Genomic DNA, 17,905 nt, shown 5'->3' on the forward strand with positions numbered 1-17,905 from the left:
GCACTGGTTGCTCTTCCAGAGGACCTGGGTTCAGTTCCCTGCCAACAAGCAGTCTTCACAGGCATTGCATTCATGGTTGTGTTTACATACACACATGCAGGTATAACCCTCATATACATAAAATAAAAATATATAAATTTATTCAAATAAAAACAAGGACTCTTAAACATGCTGATCTCCTGCTTGGTGTAGATAGGAGGCGATTCCATTTCCACTGCTTGAGGTGACTACTGTGGGCTTTGCAGCACACCTTTGTAGGTGTGTGGCCTATAATTTTGCTGATTTAATGAAAGATGCTTATGTGGGTTGTTTGGGGGTGTTAATGTTATAGGAATTCTTTTTTTTCTCCAAGTGAAAATTTAGCTCAGGAAGTACAGGGTATGAGGGAAGAATAGATGTTAAGCTTCCCCGTAAGCATATGTTGAAGATTTTAAAAAACAATTTCAAAAAGACACACACACAAAAAAATCGTGTCCCTTTTCCTATGACTTTTACCTTGCTGGATGTGTTACTTTGCTAGGAATTCTGTACCGAGTTGCCTCAAATGCAGTGGCTTATGACAAGAGTTTATTGTTGCGTAATTCCTGATGCAGGCCACATTGTTTCTGCAGGCTCTTGGGGAGACCTTTTGCCTGCTTCTTCCAATCTCTGCTGACTGTGAGTGTTCCTTGCCCATGGCAGCATCACTGTAGTGTCTGTTTTGTCTTCAAGAGACTTTCTCTGTGTTCATGTGTCCTTTTCTGTCTTATTAGGGTCCTCTTGTTAGATGCAGGGCACACACTAATGCTTATCATTACAGATTAATCCTGACCCATCTGTAAAGACCTTATTCCAAATAAGTAACATTATGAAGTCATTTTGTGAGGGGAGATGAGAATTTTACTGACCCCCCCCACCCCTTTGAGGCAGGGTTTCATGTATCCCAGGCTGGCCTTGAGCTCAGTGTTCAGCTGAGGGATAACTTTGAACTTATGGCCCTCTTATCTCCACTTCCTGAATGTACCGCCATGCTTGGTTTATATGAGGCTATAGATAAATGCTTTGTGCATGCTAGGTGTGCTGCCTCAGTGGTCAGCTTAAATACTTGGGAAGAGGGAACCCTAGTTAGGGAATTGCCTCTATTGGATTTACCTGTGGGCATGTCTGAGGCATTTTCTTGATTGTTGAATGATGTGGGAGGGTTCAGCCCTCTGCAGGTGGTGACACTCCTAGGCAGGTGTTCCTGGGTTGTGAGAAAATAGGTTGGTTAGAAGAACAAGCCAGTAAGCAGCATCCTCCATGGTCTCTGCTTCAGCTCTTGCCCCCAGGTTCCTGTCCTGCCCTGAGTTCTTGCCCTGACTTCCCTCGGTGATGGATTATGACTTGGGAATTTTAAGCTGAAACCCATTCTTTCCCAAGTTGCTTTTGGTCATGTTGTTTATCACAGCAATAGAGCAGCAAGCTAAGATACTAGATAAGCATTCTATGAATTGAACCCCAAATTATACATGTTTCAATGAGTGTAATTAACAAGAACAGCTTAATTAGATGCTAATAGGCAAGAAGCTGTTGAGCATTACTAGCTTTTTGCTTCTATTGTTAAGCTTCACTTGTAGCATTGAGGTGTAATTATTTATTCCATCCCCCCCATCTTCCCCTAACCTGTGCAGTATTGAGCATTGAACCTGGGACATGTTACCAAAGTGCTGTACCACTGAAATACATCCCCAGCCTGCTATTCCATGCATCTTTTCGACTGAACCACAGAAAGTCAGATTCATTCTTTTCTTGCAAATTAATGCAATATACCTGTGTGTGTGTGTGTGTGTGTGTGTGTGTGTGTGTGTGTGTGTGTTGGTATCAAAAATTTAATGGGGCAGATCTACACATTATAGGCAGTAAACTGCTATAGAAACAGGCTATCACAGGGATATGACTGGACTGAGGTTCTCTTTCCAGTCCAGTGTACTACTATCTATAAAGTCATCTCTAATTTTAAAATGATTTGAATTATGGCTATTCATATAGCACCGAATCTTAGCTCTCAGCTGGGCTTGATAATGCGTGCCTATAAAGCCCAGCACTCAGGAGACAGAAGCAGGTGAAACTCTGTGAGCTCAAGGCCAGCCTGGTCTACATAGCAAGTTCCAGGCCAACCAGGGCTAAAGGGAGACCCTGTGTCAAAAAGACAAAACAAAACCAAAAAAAACCACCACAACAAAAAGCTTAGCTCTCCAAGGTAAGAATTTCTCAGTGCAACTTGAATCTAACTCATAAGGCCCTTAGCAATTCATACATCAAATGAAAGAGCGCTCAAGGCAAATAGTGGCTCCAGTTCACCATGGGAGGATCATAGGATTAGATGGAAGACGCCTAGTGTCATTTTGAGCTTGATACTGCTGCTGTGTAGGAAAGCAGCTCATCTCATGGTTTACTGAATGAGCCATGAGGTTCCCTGTAGTTTTGTTCTATTTTAAGCATTACTGCCCCATTTATCATCTCACATTCAGGTTCTTTGCATCTTAACTTCCTTCTGGCCAAGGGCCTCATCCTATATTTCCTTCAGATGGAGGGAACTCATCAGCCAACTGCTGTTGATGATGCAGGAGAATGAGGAGCAACATTTCTTGCTGATCCAGAAACTGAAAGGCAAAGGAGCATGGAGCATCCACAGTATACAGCAAGGGCTGCGACCAGCACCCAGCACACAGATAGATAGCTTCGTCTTGTGAGTCAGTTTCCTGCATCCTGTGGTGTCCAGAGGAAGACCTGCCAGCAGCAGTGGGCCTGTGAACAATGGCCACTTCCTGCATCCAGGGGACTCTCCAGTGATGTGGGGAAGGACCCCCCCACCCCCGCCCAGGGCCACTCAGGGTTCAGATGGTGCTCTCAATCATGGTGCCCCTGGGGCAGCTTCTGTAGACTATTTCTTTTGTTTTACTTATAACCAGTGATGGAGAATTTGTCAGGGTGAGTTTGGCTCTCCAGCGGAAACGAAGAGATTAAATAATCTGATTCTGCAACCACAGTTAGAAATTCACACACTAATACTGACCTCTTTCCTCTTCTGAAAAAGTGGTAGGTAGTGTCCTAGAAGTGTAACATACTGCACATTTTAATCTCATACTTGTTTATCAACAGGACTAGCAGGGTACCAGTCAATACACCTAGTGCTTACTATTGGGCGCTTTATGGACATTTCATACATATTCACTGATTTATGTAGATGAGCATTTCACACACATTTGCTGATTTCCGTAGACTGTGAGCACAGCTTCCTGTTAGTCTTTAGTGTTGATTACCTCCAAGTGTATGAGTTGTTCCATATCAGAGAAAAGAGAGCATGTGACAGAAGAGGAACAGGAAAGTCACAGTAGGAAGTTATGATTAGTAGCAAACAGTTAACTGAATCCAGTGATTTCTTTTCTGTACTGTTGATCACGTGAAGAGCCACATCTGCTGCAATGGAAAATGCTGAGAGATAAGCACAAATGGAATCTGCTTTGTACCCCACTGCACGGGACAGGATGAACGGAGGCTGCTGACCCCCGGCTCCCCTCCCTTTTCTAGAGGACCCTGGGCTGGTTCCTGGTGTGAAATAAAGGAGGACAGATAGGGAGGTGTCAGCAGTGCAGCTAGAAAGCTGGGATTGGGCAGTGGCTTCCTGTAGTAAGAGGCGCTGGCTGGCCGCCCTGCGCTCTCTGGCGGTGGCTGCTGAGGAGGTGGGTGGGAGACAGCTGTGCCTAGCACTGCAGACCACATCGGCTTCTAGAACGCCAGCCCCTTCATGGAACTGCTGAAGAATGTTCTGCCTGAAAGGTGAGGGGGCTTTGCGTCCCTTTGGGGAAACTGCCATTGAGCATCAGAGTCCAAGTAATAGGGTTGGTTCCAGTGCAATTAGAGTTTGAGGGAGTTTTGTAAGTATGAAAGTTAAAAAGTCATTGTTCTTTTATTTTGTTGCAAACAGGAAGAAAGACCTCCTGCTGGGGATATGGAATTCTTTTAGACAGAAAAGAGATTTCTCTGTTTAAATGTGTTTTATATGTGTTCTGTCATAGATAAAAGTGGTTAAAAGTTGAAGATGAAGGAGGGTTTCTTTAAATGAGCTCAATAAATGTAGGAATCGTTTACAGAGTTATACTGTGAGCCTGGTAGAGAAGGTTTCATGTAATGAGTTGCTCATGTAAAAAGTTAGAATAGAGTAGATGGGGACAGGAGTCGCTTTAAACCTTAAAGTTTGAATTCAGGAATGAAATCAATTTTCTTGTAGAAGACACTTCTTGTTCTGTCTATAGATAAATTCTAGTACTTCCTAAGTATAGTAAGATGATGAATAAAAGACTCTGTAGTAATCCCATGATAATTGAGTGTTTTCTTTTTTAGGCAATTAATTTTTCCTTCAATGAATATGTTCCTTCAAGCTCTTTCATACTGTCATTTATTTGGGTGTGTGAGAGTGTGTGTGTGTGTGTGTGTGTGTGTGTGTGTGTGTGTGTTTTATGAGACTGTTGAAAGGAGGGAGTTGGAGTGAGTTTCCTTGTAACTGAAGTAGGCAGTTTACGCATATCTTTCAGCGAATGTCATTCTGGTGATGGGAAATTCCTTGAGAGCTTTTCAGTTTTGGGAAATAAAGCACTCCTGACTTGCTGGCCGTGTAATGCACTCCTTTGTTCTCATTCTGTTCATGAGATATAGACATGGATTATGTGGTTTCTACCTAATTTTTATACCTTAAACCTCTCCAGAGTCTGCCATTTTCTGTTTTGAGTTGGGGCCATTGTTGATAGGACAGGTACAAGTTTGACCAAATTGAGGGGCAAGAGCAAAAAGTACATCACTTTTTTCCTCCCCAAATATTCAATGAACTCACAACAGAGGGCTGTAATGGATTTCTAGGGAGACTTGTGCCATGAATTCGAATATTCTGAAAATTAATTTTTGTTGAGAGGAATTATGAATTCTCATAAAACTATTTCCTTAAAATTTTTTCCTAGAAAAAAAAAGGTTTAAGAACTCAGCAGTGTTATTGGCTGGAACATGCTAACCTAGTGTAATTTCCATAGTGTAGTTGAAGTCATTATGATCTAACGATAGCTCAAGGTTTAAGATTTTTAATTGAATGCAGGTGTAGAATTGTTATTGTGTATGATGACTTGAGTCTCAAAATATTTTCCTCCACCCAGTCTCATAACACAATTTCATTGTATCAAAGACTCTATCAATCCCATGAGTTCTTAGTTTATGTGGTAACTTAGGAAAGTTTTAAAAGTCAAGAGTATGGCATGCAGTGACAATTAAGTACTTTATTACTGAGGTGTATGTTTTAGGGTGGAATTTACAACAGCGGGTAAATAAAGCCCCCCCCCACCTCCTAGCAGCTAGACAAAGCAGCGACAAATCGCTCTGTTCTTGTGATTACACTCTTCTGGTTTACAGTAATAAACTGTAGATCATCTCTTGTGCTGCTTATTGAGACAAATCCATGATAAATTATTGGGGGGAGGGAGATTAAACATAGGTATATTAAGGGCCACTTGTTGAAGGTTGGTGGTCTCACTTTGGAAAAGAGGGGGGCTTTCAATAATTGGCTTCTTTCTATTGAATATGTGGTTGTAACATTGACCTTAAAGGAAACTTGATTGCTTTTCTCTTGGTTTAAAATCATGTTCCTGCATATTTCTTGTAATTGCTGAAAGAAAACATTCTAATCAGATAGCCTCCCACAATGACGCAAGTTTTCCCTTTCTTAATTGAGGCTTTTTTTTCTGAAGTCATGACTTCTTGGCTTTCTGTCAATGTAGTACTGTAGAGAAGGTTGCTTGCTACCTTTGTCCTTACTATGACTTTGTCATTGCTTTAATGGCATTTGTTGCTGCATCTGTGAAATTGATAGATTCTTTTTAAAAATGAGTCCCTCTTTGCTGCCACCATCGAACTGTCAGGATATCCACCCCACCCAAAGGAATTTGTCTGAGCAACATCTGAGCTTCTAGCCTCTGGAAAGACGCTTTCTGAAGTTCTGCCAAGGTCCCTGTGGTTAACAAAGGCATGGTGTGCTATTCCTATACTCTCTACTCAATGATCCATCATGATCCAAGATGGAAGTTTCTGGATGACCAAATAATATACCTAATAGCAAACTACTGTGTATATATCACATGTGTGTATAGCTGCAGATCACTTTATTCAAAAATTAGATTAAAATGTTTACTACTAAAATTACATGGAACAGGGGCTGCAGAGATGTCTCAACAGTTCAGAGCACTGGCTGCTCTTGCAGAGGACCACTGTTTGATTCCTAGCAGCTGACAACCGTCCGTAACTCCAGTTCCAGGGGATCCAGTGCCCTCTTCTGACCTCTGTGGGCATTGTACAACACAGGTGCACTTATATACATGGAGGCTATTACACTCATACACATAAAAATAAAAAACTAAAATTACATGGAACATGATAAAAATCTCTAAGATTTTTCAGAATGTAAATTTGTTAATTATTGTATACTAACTTCATATTTGTAAATATCATTGAGTGCTCTCCTATAAGTGGTAGATGTTTTAAATTTTTCTGATCATCACAGATTAGTATTTCATAAAACATTAAATCATGTGCTTGTGTGATATTACCACAGTTTTAAACATTAATTGTACTTTTAGACTTCAGCAAAGCATTGCCCTACTGGTACTCGTGGCAGACAGGCCTGCATTCATTTCCTTGAGCTTCTGTAACAAATTACCATGTTCTGCAGGCCAGACATCAGAAGTCATGGTGTTGTCTTGGCATGTAGATATTTCTACCTAATTGAAACATTCCCTACTGAAGGGAGGAGCAGAAGAGTCCAGGACTGCAAAAGCTAAGGAAACTTTCGAGGCTCAGGAAGGTCAGGAAGTGACAAGGTTTGGGGTGGGGAGATGGCTTAGAGGGTAAAGTGCTTGCCTTGCAAGTGTGAGATCCCCAGAACCCATGTAAATCTGAATGTCATAGTGAGTGTCTATAATCCCAGCACTCTATGGCAAAATGAGGGGTGGAGACGCCCTGGAAGCTTGCAGGCTGGCTAGTATGCAGCAGTGAATAATAAAAGACCCTGTCCCAAAGAAGGTGGAAGATGAGAACCAACAGCTGAGTTTGGTTTCCAACTTCTACACATGCTCTATGGCATATACACATTCACACATATTACATGCACGCACGCACTCACCCATACACACACACAGAGAGAGAGAGAGAGAGAGAGAGAGAGAGAGAGAGAGAGAGAGAGAGAGGAAAAGAAGCTGCAAGGTTTATTTGTCTGAGAAGAGGAGACTCCCTGGTAGAGCTGCCTGCAAGTTGGGCAGGAGCTTCAAGAATGCAGCTAGGCTTTTCAGTGACATAGCTGCCTCACATAGTCACCCCTGTAAGTAACTGCCATAAACTCACTAGTTCATAAATTAGATTTGGATGGAATTCTTTCTTTGGTCTGTCATCAGTGTCCTTTCTGGGTTGAACAGGATTTTGTCTACATTTTCCCAGGAAGAGACACATGACATGGTACTAAGGGAGAGTCTTTCCTTGGCTCTTCCATTTCTGGTGGCCCCAGGTATCCCATTTCTTGTAAAACAACATCACACCAACTTCTGCCTGTCATTACATAGCCCTCCCTCCCTCCCTCCCTCCCCTTCCCTCCCCCTCCCTTCCCTTCCCTTCCCTTTCTTCTTGTTTTTTTTGGTGACTCTCTTGCGCTCTCTCTCTCTCCCCCCCTCTATAGATGACTGTTTTGCCTGTGTGCATATATGTGCACCACGTGTGTGCAATGCCCTGCAGAGGCCAGAAGTGAGTGTCAGATCCTCTGGAACTGGAGTTTATGAACAACCATTGTTAGATGCCATGTGGGTGCTGGGTATTGAACCTGGGTCCTCTGGAAGAATAGCAAGTGTTTTTAACCACTGAACCATCTCTCCAGCCTCTACACAGCCCTTTCTTTCTGTATGTTACTCTTTCATTTTTCAATCAGGTGGCATTCTCATAAGAATACAAGTTAATTAGGGCCCACTCTAATCCCATGCCTCATTTTGACTGATTACATCTGCTAAGACCATATTTCCAAATGATATCCCATTCTGAGGTTCTGGGTGGATATGGATTCTTCAGGGATACCCATATAAACCAGTATAGTAATACACGAAATCCCATATGTTGAATTTTCTTTGTAGCAGGTGTGTTAATGGAGTACTTTGACTGCTCAACACAGCTGCTTTGAGAGTGCCTTTGAAACTTATAGTAATGCGAGTTTACAAGTTCGTATGGGTTGGAAATCTATTCATTAAGCTCAGTCATGCCAAAAAAAGAGAGAAAAGATTAGCTCTTTATTTCCTTTAAATTATCCAGTTTCCTTCATGAGCTTTTATCCTGCTGAGAAGGGGAAACACAAAAAACAAAATTGAACTGAGTTCACCACAGTCAACTGAGTGTGAGCCGAAACTTTAAACAAATTATATTAGATAGCTAAGCCTATTGGATGATTTGACTTTTAAAATTCTTTTCATTTTGCTTCTAAGTTACAAAAGTAAGATAGCATTTTTAAAAATGATGTTAATATGGAAAGGCTGAATGTGACATCCTTTGCTTTCTAAGAATCATTTCAATATTTTAGGAGCACTGTGGGCCTTAAGCTGCTGACTTTCATATTGGATTTTTCCTGGCTCTTCATCTTGTGCAGGGATTTTTTAAACCTGAATTTGGTGCGTGACAAAGTTGTTTCCCTTTCTCAGCTTCAGGGTGTCTTCCAAGATCTAGAAATAGGTGCTAGCAAGTAGCCATTTGCTGTGGGAACCCCCCCTCCCGATAGTTTTGTTGTGTAATCCAGGATTGCTTGGAACTCCCACTCCTCCTGCGCCTGCCCCTCCTGAGTGTTAAGATTGCAGGTGTATACCAGCCCAGTCTTTGCAGCTTCTTAAATCTCATGACTGTTCATAGGATGGAGGAGTTGTGAGTTCTGTGTAGTTGGGTGTGTCCCAGCTGCCTACATATTCCACATGATAAGCATCTTCCCTGTGCCCTTTTCTGCTTCACACGTTACAGATTTAGAGAAGCCTTTGGGTTGTCTAATAATAGCAAAGAGTTATTCTGGAGATCATGGCCGTGAACCATCTCAGGCATGTGCTTCTGCTTCTGTGAGGGCAGTTCGTGTTGGAAACAGCCCTTCCCTTCCTTGATGTGCTCTCTGGGATGAAGCACAGGCCTCTTTCCAGTTGTCTATTGTATGTTGTATATGCAAAAGAATTCCTTAGATTCTTTTCTTGGCAGCCTTTAGAAACTAATGTGAGGAATCAGAAACAGATTTGTTATTTCTGTGCTGGAGCAAGTGCATTTTTCGAGTGTGCTAGCAAGTAACCATTTGCTGTGGACCCCCCCCCCCCACAGTAGTCTCATTGTGTAATCCAGAATGGCTTGGAACTCCCATTCCTCCTGCCCCTGCCCTTCCTGAGTTAAGATTATAGGTGTATACCATACCCAGTCTTTGCATCTTCTTAAATCTCATGAGTTGTCAAGTAATCATTAAGCAAAAGTGCACACTATTTTCTTCATTGATTCAGAGTATCATTTGAAAATGCCCCTCAAAACAAAGCTACTCTGGGACTATCACATCTGTGTGATTTGGGGTATTTTACTATCATGTATTCAGAATTTGAGTGTACTGTAAATTAGTAGCATCTTTTAGACCGGTGCTCTTAAAGTCTCCCTTATTCTTTCACTCTCCACTCATTTTGGAATTGCCTATAACTGTTAGCTGGTAATCTGCAGCTACCATGGGAATGCACATTTCCTCAATGTGCAAATTAAAGTAGCAGTTTTAATGCCCACACTGCTCATATCCTGCATTTCTCAAACCAAGTGAAACAGATAGTTCATAAATACTCAGAATCTGTTTGCTTGTTTGACTCAGTAGGACTGTTACCAGTAGAAACCAGATCACCACGCTGAATAGATGGTGTAGTATAACCGAGAAGATGCTATTCTTAAGGCTGAAGGAGGAGTTGATAGTTTTGCTCCCCAAAGTACACATACCTTGGGATCTGCCTGTTTCTAGAGCCTGCTCTGTGCAAGGATAAAGTTCTTGGTCTTTCAGGGGAATGGACTTGAATCACTGAAAATCCTGGCTAAACCTCAACTCTCTGTTTTAATATCTCCAGGGAAGCAGCGTCTCCTGTATCCCAGGCTGACCTTGAACTCACTGCGTAGCCAAGGGTAACCTTGAACTCCTGGTCCTCTTACCTTGACCTGAGATTACAGGTGTGTGCCACCACACCCAGTTTATGTCATGCTGGGGACCTAACCCAGAACCTTGTGAATGCTTGGCAAGTATTCTACCAATGAGCAACACCTCAACCCTGCCCTTTAAAACTTATTCTTATTGCCTTTATCTGCTGATTTTCATGTCTCTCAGTTATTTTTTTCTATCCCCCCTTAGCTGTCTTCCTCTGTGACTGCCTGTGTTAGTTATATTTCTTGTTGGTGTGACAAAATACTAGAGAAGGGCAACCTAGGAAAGGAAGGGTTTATTTGGGGCTGTGGTTTAAGAAATGATATAGTCCATCATGGTAGAGAAGGTGCAGAGGCAGGAGCCTGAGGTGGTTAGTTACATTGTATCCACAGTCAAGAAGCACAGAATGGACAAGAAGCAGGGTCTGTCTCTGAAACCCCAAGACCTACCTCTGTGTCTTCCAGTGAGATCCTACCTCCTGAAGGTTCCTCAACCTCCCAAAATAGCTTTACTAGCTGAGGACTGACTGTTCAAACCTATGAGCCTATGGGGACATTTCATATTCAAGGTGTCATACTATGCATTGGTGGAACTGTATTATACCTAAACCTTGTTGAATTTGCTCCAGTACAAAGACGTGACTAGTAGCCTGCACGTGTACTAATAAGGTGATCATAAAGAGACTGAAGCAGAAGGACCACTGTGATAAAGGTCATCCATCATGTTACTGCCATGGACTGTGCACAAAGGGGATGCAGGGATATGTAATGTTCTGTTTTAAACATCCGAAGAAAAAAATGCTGAAAACAGTCTAAAAGTAAGCAATTAATAGTTTTTGCATGGTTAAGCAGCTTAGCAAGATGCGATATTAAAGGCTCAATGGATATTTGTAAATTGAAAAATAAAAAACTTTTATAAGATCGTACATAGCAATTAAACTTAAAATGAATAGATCTTGATGGACCATATATAACAAGAAACTATTTAGTATGATGTGACCAGTGTTCAACTTCTGTCTAGTGATTAGGTACCCTTTATCATTTTTTTGTTAGCCTAAGTTGAGTTTAGAGTTTTTTTGTTGATGTTACTGTTAACATAGAGTTAATCCCGAGAACCACTGAAACAAAGGATTAACTGATTGGCTGTAGTTTTAATAGGGGGATAGGTGGGTGCATGATGAGAGAAAGGGAGGTGCTCATGGCCACTTTTGAATATCTTCTTATAATGGAAATGACATAAATGGTATACAATGTTTTAGGAATCATGAGTCATTGGTGTGAATTTATATGTATATGGACAGTCATTTCCAAAAGGGTACCTTAAATACTCCTTGTGAAATTTTGGAAGACCGCTTTTGAAAACAAAGAGAAAACCAAGGGGCCGTGTCTCTTGTTTCCCAGAATGAACAATGCAAGCTATATTGCTGCTGAAATTTTCAGAATAAAAGTTCTGACAAACGAAGCAGTGTGTGGTAGTTTACATCTGTAAATCCCAGCACTCCGGAGGTTGAGGCAGGAGGATTATGTCGATTTCAAGACCACTCAGCTACATAGTGAGTTCCAGGCCAACCTGAGTGACCCTGTCTCAAACAACAACAGGTTAGGAAAGACTGATATTTGGAGGAGAAACAAAAGCGGGGGGGGAAACCTAGGCTCTGGGAGGGATGTTCTTGGCCAGGAGAATGTAGAGGGTGTAAGAAGCCAGGCTGGCACTCAGGAGAGTCCCAAGAGGGGAGAAGATGGCCGGGGAAGCTGAATTTACCAGAAGCTGAGAGTTGTGACTTTCCTGTCATTCTTAGAAAATGAGAAAGGGGTCTCAGAAAGTGCTGCTACAGGAGAAGGCAGAAGAAAATGAAGCACATGGAAGCCCTTGGCACCCAGGGTACGGGCATGTGCCCCTCGTTCCAAGGCCATCCCCTTCCATGTTGCATTTTGTTTACTTTATCCAGAACTTTCTCTAATTTTAACAGGAAAAAAGACCTTCGTCCTGTTCTCTTGGTTTTTGGATAAGTGGTGGTGTTGCAGAATATCCAGTAAGTTTTGCAAAAATGCCCAATATTATCCTAGGTTGGCTATTTATCTAAATTTATCCAGAATTTGTCAATATTCTGAAATAACTCTGAAATTTATCAAGTCTAGCCCAAATGTTTTGGTAAAATTTGGGATATGAACGTTAATTTACTAATATTGATGAACAGTCACCATGTGCTAAGCACCTTCACTTCCACAGGAGAACCTTCTGACTCGCCTGATGCTCTGGGCTCCAGACCCTGGCCTAAGTCTTTTTCATCCCCAGGACTTCTGATTTATCCTGCCCACCACTGAGGTGCTATTGCTCATGCTACCTCTTGGGGCTTTCTCTTTCCCCAAGATCAACTTTACTCCCCAAGAAAAGACTTTTAAACCTGAGACTTTTAAAAGGCTTTCTTTGCTAATTGTGACATAAATATCAACAATAATTAACATCTGTTAGTAAGGAGGATTCAAGAAGGCTCAACTCTGTCCTTTGATCATGTAAATGTACCCTTTGAGGAAAGATCTCCTAAGTTGTGAGAATAGAGGCTGCTTAATAAAACATAGAAGATTTAGTAATAGCTTATATAAGATATTGGGCATTTTCTTATAAACATACAATAATTTTATTTAAGTTTGACTTAGATGCTTAAAAGGGTTACTGAATAGACCTAATTTTGACTTGTGAAAGTAAAGACTTATTTGTACCATAACTTGCAAATCTGGTATTTCTACCTAGGCAGACATTTCTCATTTTTCACTGCAGCATATTTACACCAACCGTTAAAAATTTTCCTGGACTCTGTTGAATAAATACACCCAGATGAATAAAAAGTATTACAACTTGCATATACCTGCCAAGAAATGTTGTAGCAATACAAATATTTTGAAAGCCATGTAAGCTAGAGAGAGTGGCTGATACCCTGCTAACTGCTCCAGAGGAAGTGTTCCTTGCCACAGGGACTGAGACAAAATCTTTCCTTTCTGGAAACATTTCCTGGCAGAACAAATACTTGATAAAACTTTAAAGCAAGATTTGAACTGCTCAGATGGTGCCTTTTATAAAAGTTTTAGTTTTGCAAAATCTCCCCACTTCTAGATGAAAGGGAGGTGTGGGTGGATGGCTTTATTCTTACCTTGGTGGAAACATCCCTTTTATAGGTTGAGTGCTGTGCTAAGAAATTGGTAATGAGCTCCTCTTGATTTGGGAGTTATTTCTCTTCTGTGATGTTGCTCCTGTCAGTAACTGGCAGCCCATTTTCATCAGAGAGAAAAGGCCAGTGAATGCTAAGAGTTGACTAACTGAATTGTCAGCATATTACAGTAGACTTTAAAACAACAGGTTGAACATCTTTGTCATCTGAAAACCCCAAATCTGACATGTTCTCATATCCAAAACTTTTCAGCACCGACATGTTTGTTACAAGTGGCAAATTCCACAACTTGCTTCATGGGATGGGGTCACAGTGGGAAACAAAGGTGCTCCCAAGGTGCTATAAAGGAACTTTTAGGGGCGTGGTGGTGCACACCTGTAAATCCCAGCACTTGGGGGGCAGAGGCAGGGGGATCTCTGTGAGTTCAAGGCCAGCCTGGTCTACATAGTAAGTTCTAGGCCAGCTGGTGCTATAGAGACCTGATGTTGCCTGGCAAATACTGCAAATCTTTGTACCCTTTTTGACTCAGGATAACAATCTTCTTGAAAACGAGTGTATTGTACTCATTCCCCAGCACTCATCTCCATAAAACTGTAGAATGGGCTGTTGGAATGCTATCTGAAAAGGCGGTAGGTGATTTGGGAGAAAACTAGAGCCCCTAAAATAGATGGGTTCCTTTGGCACCCAAGGGTTCTCCTACACTGCTCACTTGGGCTGGGTTTGATGAGATCGTTTTTTTCTTTTTCCTATTTTCAGTTTGGAAACTGACTTTCATGTTTTGTGCCTTGTAAAGAACAGCTACCTTGACAATGCCATCTAGTGACTCTGTGATATCTAGAATTGGGTCAGACTGTATGAACATCCTGTGGAGAAATGAGTCAGGCTCTGGTTGCCAAAGACGAGCAGTTCTTGCTGCACTGTATCATGTTAAGAAGTTTCTAGTCAGGATCAAGAGTGCTTTGTTGTTTCCTAGTAAGGCAATCCAGTATTTGGTGTATGTGGATAACTCTAAAGTTTGTATCTACAGACTAGACCCTCTGTAAAGCTTCCAACACAGTACCCAGCTCCTCCTCTTTGTTGCTACCTTGATGTCTTGACTTCATGAGCATATATATGAACTCATTCAAGGACAGTACATATAAATTTTAAAGAATTTTTTAATTATGTGTGTGCATAATGTGGTGGTGGGGCATGTGTGCCATGGCACATGTGTGGAGGTCAGAGGACAACTTTATAGAGCTGATTCTCTCCTTCTACTTTTATATGGGTTCTGGGGATCAAACCCAGGTTTCCAGGCTATGTGGCAAGCACCTATACCCCATGGGTCATCTCACTAGCCCCCTAAATAAATAATTTAATAAATAATTTTTGGTTCAGTCTGCTATAGCGAAGTACCATAGATTGGTTGGCTTACAAACTAAGTATCTATTGCTTAGAGTTCTGGAGGCTGGAAGTCTGAAATTGGGGAGCCAGCACAAGTTCCTCTAAGGTGTCTTTTCTAGGTTATGCACTGCAGTTTGCTCCTCCATATGACAAGAGAGTGTGAAAGAACTATCTGAAGCCATTTATAAGGACACCAATCCCTCCCATTTATGAAGGTACCACCCTTATGACTTAATCAATTCCCAAAGGCCCCACCTCCCAATAAGGTCATTTTGTGGATTAAGATTCTAACGTGAATTTTGAGGGAGACAAATATTCATTCCATCGCAACCTGTAATTAATTATTAAAGTCTAGTCTGTTTGAATCTTTTGGAATTGATGACTCCCAATAATAGAACATTCTTTATTTCACTATTCTCACTGCAAAGGGCAAAATTTTTGACCACCATGGTCTTTATCTCTTGATATCATGTCTGTTAATATTTTATGCTACATGATGCAAAGAGATGTTGCAGATGTAATTGAGTGACCTTACGAAAGGGTGATTAGCCTGGATTCTCTAGGAACACTTAAAAAGCAGAGCTGTCTCCAGCTGATGACAAAAGGGAAGATTAGGAATTATGTGTGAGAAAGAGTCAATGTTCTGATGCTTGAAGGAGCTGGACACAGGAAGTTATGAGTGAGAAGCAACTGGATTCTGCTACCAACCAGAGTAAACATTGAAATAGATTCTTCTTTATGACTTCCAGATCAAAGCTTGGCCTGCCCACACTTTGAGTTAGGCCTTATGAGATGGAATCCACAGTTCCCAGTCAAGGCCATTGGATTGCCAACCTACAGAACTGTGGGTTGATGAATGAGTATTATTTCAAGATGCTAAGTTCAGGATAATTTGGTTCAATACCAAGTGTCTTTCATAAAGATAGCACTAGTTAAAAATGGGCTTTCTATGGCCAAGTGTGGTGGCACATGCCTTTAATCCTAGCACAGACGGATCTCTGTGAATTTGAGGCCAGGCTGGTCTACATAGTGAGTTCCAGGCCAGCTGGTGCTACAGGGAGGCACTGTCTCAAAAAGACCAAAAAAATGGGGGGGGGCTTTCTGACAGATTACAGAAAACTAATACACCAACTAAACAATATATGGGATTGGGAGGTGAGAATGTTTCCATTTGAGAGTTTTTCTGTTAAGAGGATTTGACATCCACCAGGCCTTAATATTGAATCTCTAACAAACATTAAATTGAAAGCCCTTTCTGACACCTGTTTGAGGCCTTTATTTCTGGCTGATCTAAGATCTTTCTGTGACCTCTGAAACGTCATAGTCAACCCAAAACATACTCCTGAGTGTGTCTCAGACTTCTAAGGGTGTCAGTAGAAAATCAACCAAAGAGATCTTACAGTGTTATATGCTGACTTTGTGCAGGAAAAGTTAACAATAATAAATCAAAGGAATGGAGATTGTTTTTGGCAGCAGAATATCAAAGGCTTATTCTCAACATTTCCAAGTGTTTGGTAAAAGGATATTTGAGATGTTTACTTCTCTTCAGCACTGTTTTTCTAATGTTGCCTTAGGAGAGCCAGGCTTTTTTGTCAACCCCCTCCAAACATCAAATACTTGAATCTTTTGTCAATCAGAAGAGAATTTTATTTTGTACTGCCTTTCAGAAACACCAACAATACTCTTTTCCTGCAGCTCTAAAAAGCTGTGGGTTTTCATTATGTATGGGACAGGCCAAGTCTTTACTACTTGCTTAAACAGCTGGCAAAGTATCAAAGCAGAGAACAGTTATATCTATAGGGTAGTGACAGCATTAGAAATTAGCAGAATTTGTAACTGCTACTAACCTTTTACCTTTAAGGAAAGGAAGTGACTGTGGCATAGATTTGCAATCATATATCATGCAATTATTTCTCTCAGGACACCAGATATCGTGATTATAGAAAAACTTTTGAATGACTAGTCAGAAAATGAAAACTTGTAGCTGGGCATGGTGGTGCACACCTTTTAATCCCAGCACTCGGGAGGCAGAGGCATGTGGATCTCTGTGAGTTTGAGGCTAGCCTGGTCTCCTTAGTGAATCCAGGCTAGCTGGAGCTATGGGGAGACCTTGTCTCCAAAAGACAAAAAAAAGAAGAAGAAACGAAAACTTATAACAGCCTGCTTTATGAAAACATGGTTTTTGGGTTTTTGGTTGCTTTGGTTATTTTACATGTGTAATGAATTTGAAAACTAATCCTCACTTTAGAAATGAGTTTATAATGGAGGGATTTTTTTTTGGGGGGGGGGTGCTGGGGATTGAACCCAGGACCTTGCACATGCTAAGCATATGTTCCACTACTTGAGGTATACATCCCAGCTTATAAATGCTATAGCACATTAATTTCATCATTTAGATTTGGTTTATACCTCTTCCTTTTTGAAGCCAGTGTCTTTATCTTAGTGGGTTTACTTTTTCAAAGAAGCACTTAGTGTATAGCACTGGCTCAGCGCATGTGAAGGCCACACTGACGGATAACTGTCACTCCTACTTCTTTTTTCTTTGACCCTAAGACTTGGAACAGTTGTTAAGACAGATCTGCTTTGAGTTTTTTCTTTTCATCTCCTCCTTATAAGAAATACTTTTGCGCTCCCTCTCCAGTCGGCCACTCTCTACATCTCTCTCCCTCGACCTATTCTCTGATTATTAGGAATATGTTTTTAAAAGTAATGTAAGACATAAGGTCTGGGTATTTTGGGCTTATCGTATAATCATCTGGAATTATATTTACTTACACAGCCTTATAATTATGTCAAATAAGTTGCTTTCTCTACATAATTATCACATCTGAGTCTCATATGTATAATTTACTAGTTTCCAGTAGATTATAAAATACTCAGGGGTATGCAGAAGAGGTATAAATGGGGAGCAGGGTTTGGCAGCTAGTTCCCTGGCTCATGTTTGGGGGTTTTCTAATCACTAGTAACTTAGGCTTCGTCAGTGGAAGTACTTGTCAGTCACTTAACTACCCAAGGTCCAGCTCTTTTCATCTCTAAAATGGGTAGTCTCTAACCCGTAAGAGCTTTATGAACTTTAAATGGGGCAATGCATGTCTGGAACTTGGCTAGACCCAGTAACTCTTTTTTTTTTTTTTTTT

At 41.1% G+C, this 17,905-nt stretch overlaps 1 protein-coding gene across 6 annotated transcripts in view; it reads left to right on the forward strand.

Annotated features, from left to right (window-relative positions):
* The window catches only part of Nhsl1 (NHS like 1), a 271,008-nt gene that overhangs the window by 148,467 nt on the left and 104,636 nt on the right, over nucleotides 1-17,905 (forward strand). Inside the window, exon 1 of one of the 6 annotated variants that reach the window (XM_029558122.1) lies at nucleotides 3,683-3,798. The exons of the other annotated variants lie outside the window; for them this stretch is intronic. Within the exon in view, the coding sequence (XP_029413982.1) occupies nucleotides 3,783-3,798 (16 nt within the window). The 5' untranslated portion in view covers nucleotides 3,683-3,782. Of the gene's footprint in view, nucleotides 1-3,682; nucleotides 3,799-17,905 lie in introns of those variants that run through there. 6 annotated transcript variants of the gene reach the window in all.

Source organism: Nannospalax galili, unplaced genomic scaffold, assembly GCF_000622305.1.
Source record: "Nannospalax galili isolate Female #2095 unplaced genomic scaffold, S.galili_v1.0 scaffold186, whole genome shotgun sequence".
In the NCBI taxonomy this organism is placed as follows: domain Eukaryota; kingdom Metazoa; phylum Chordata; class Mammalia; order Rodentia; family Spalacidae; genus Nannospalax; species Nannospalax galili.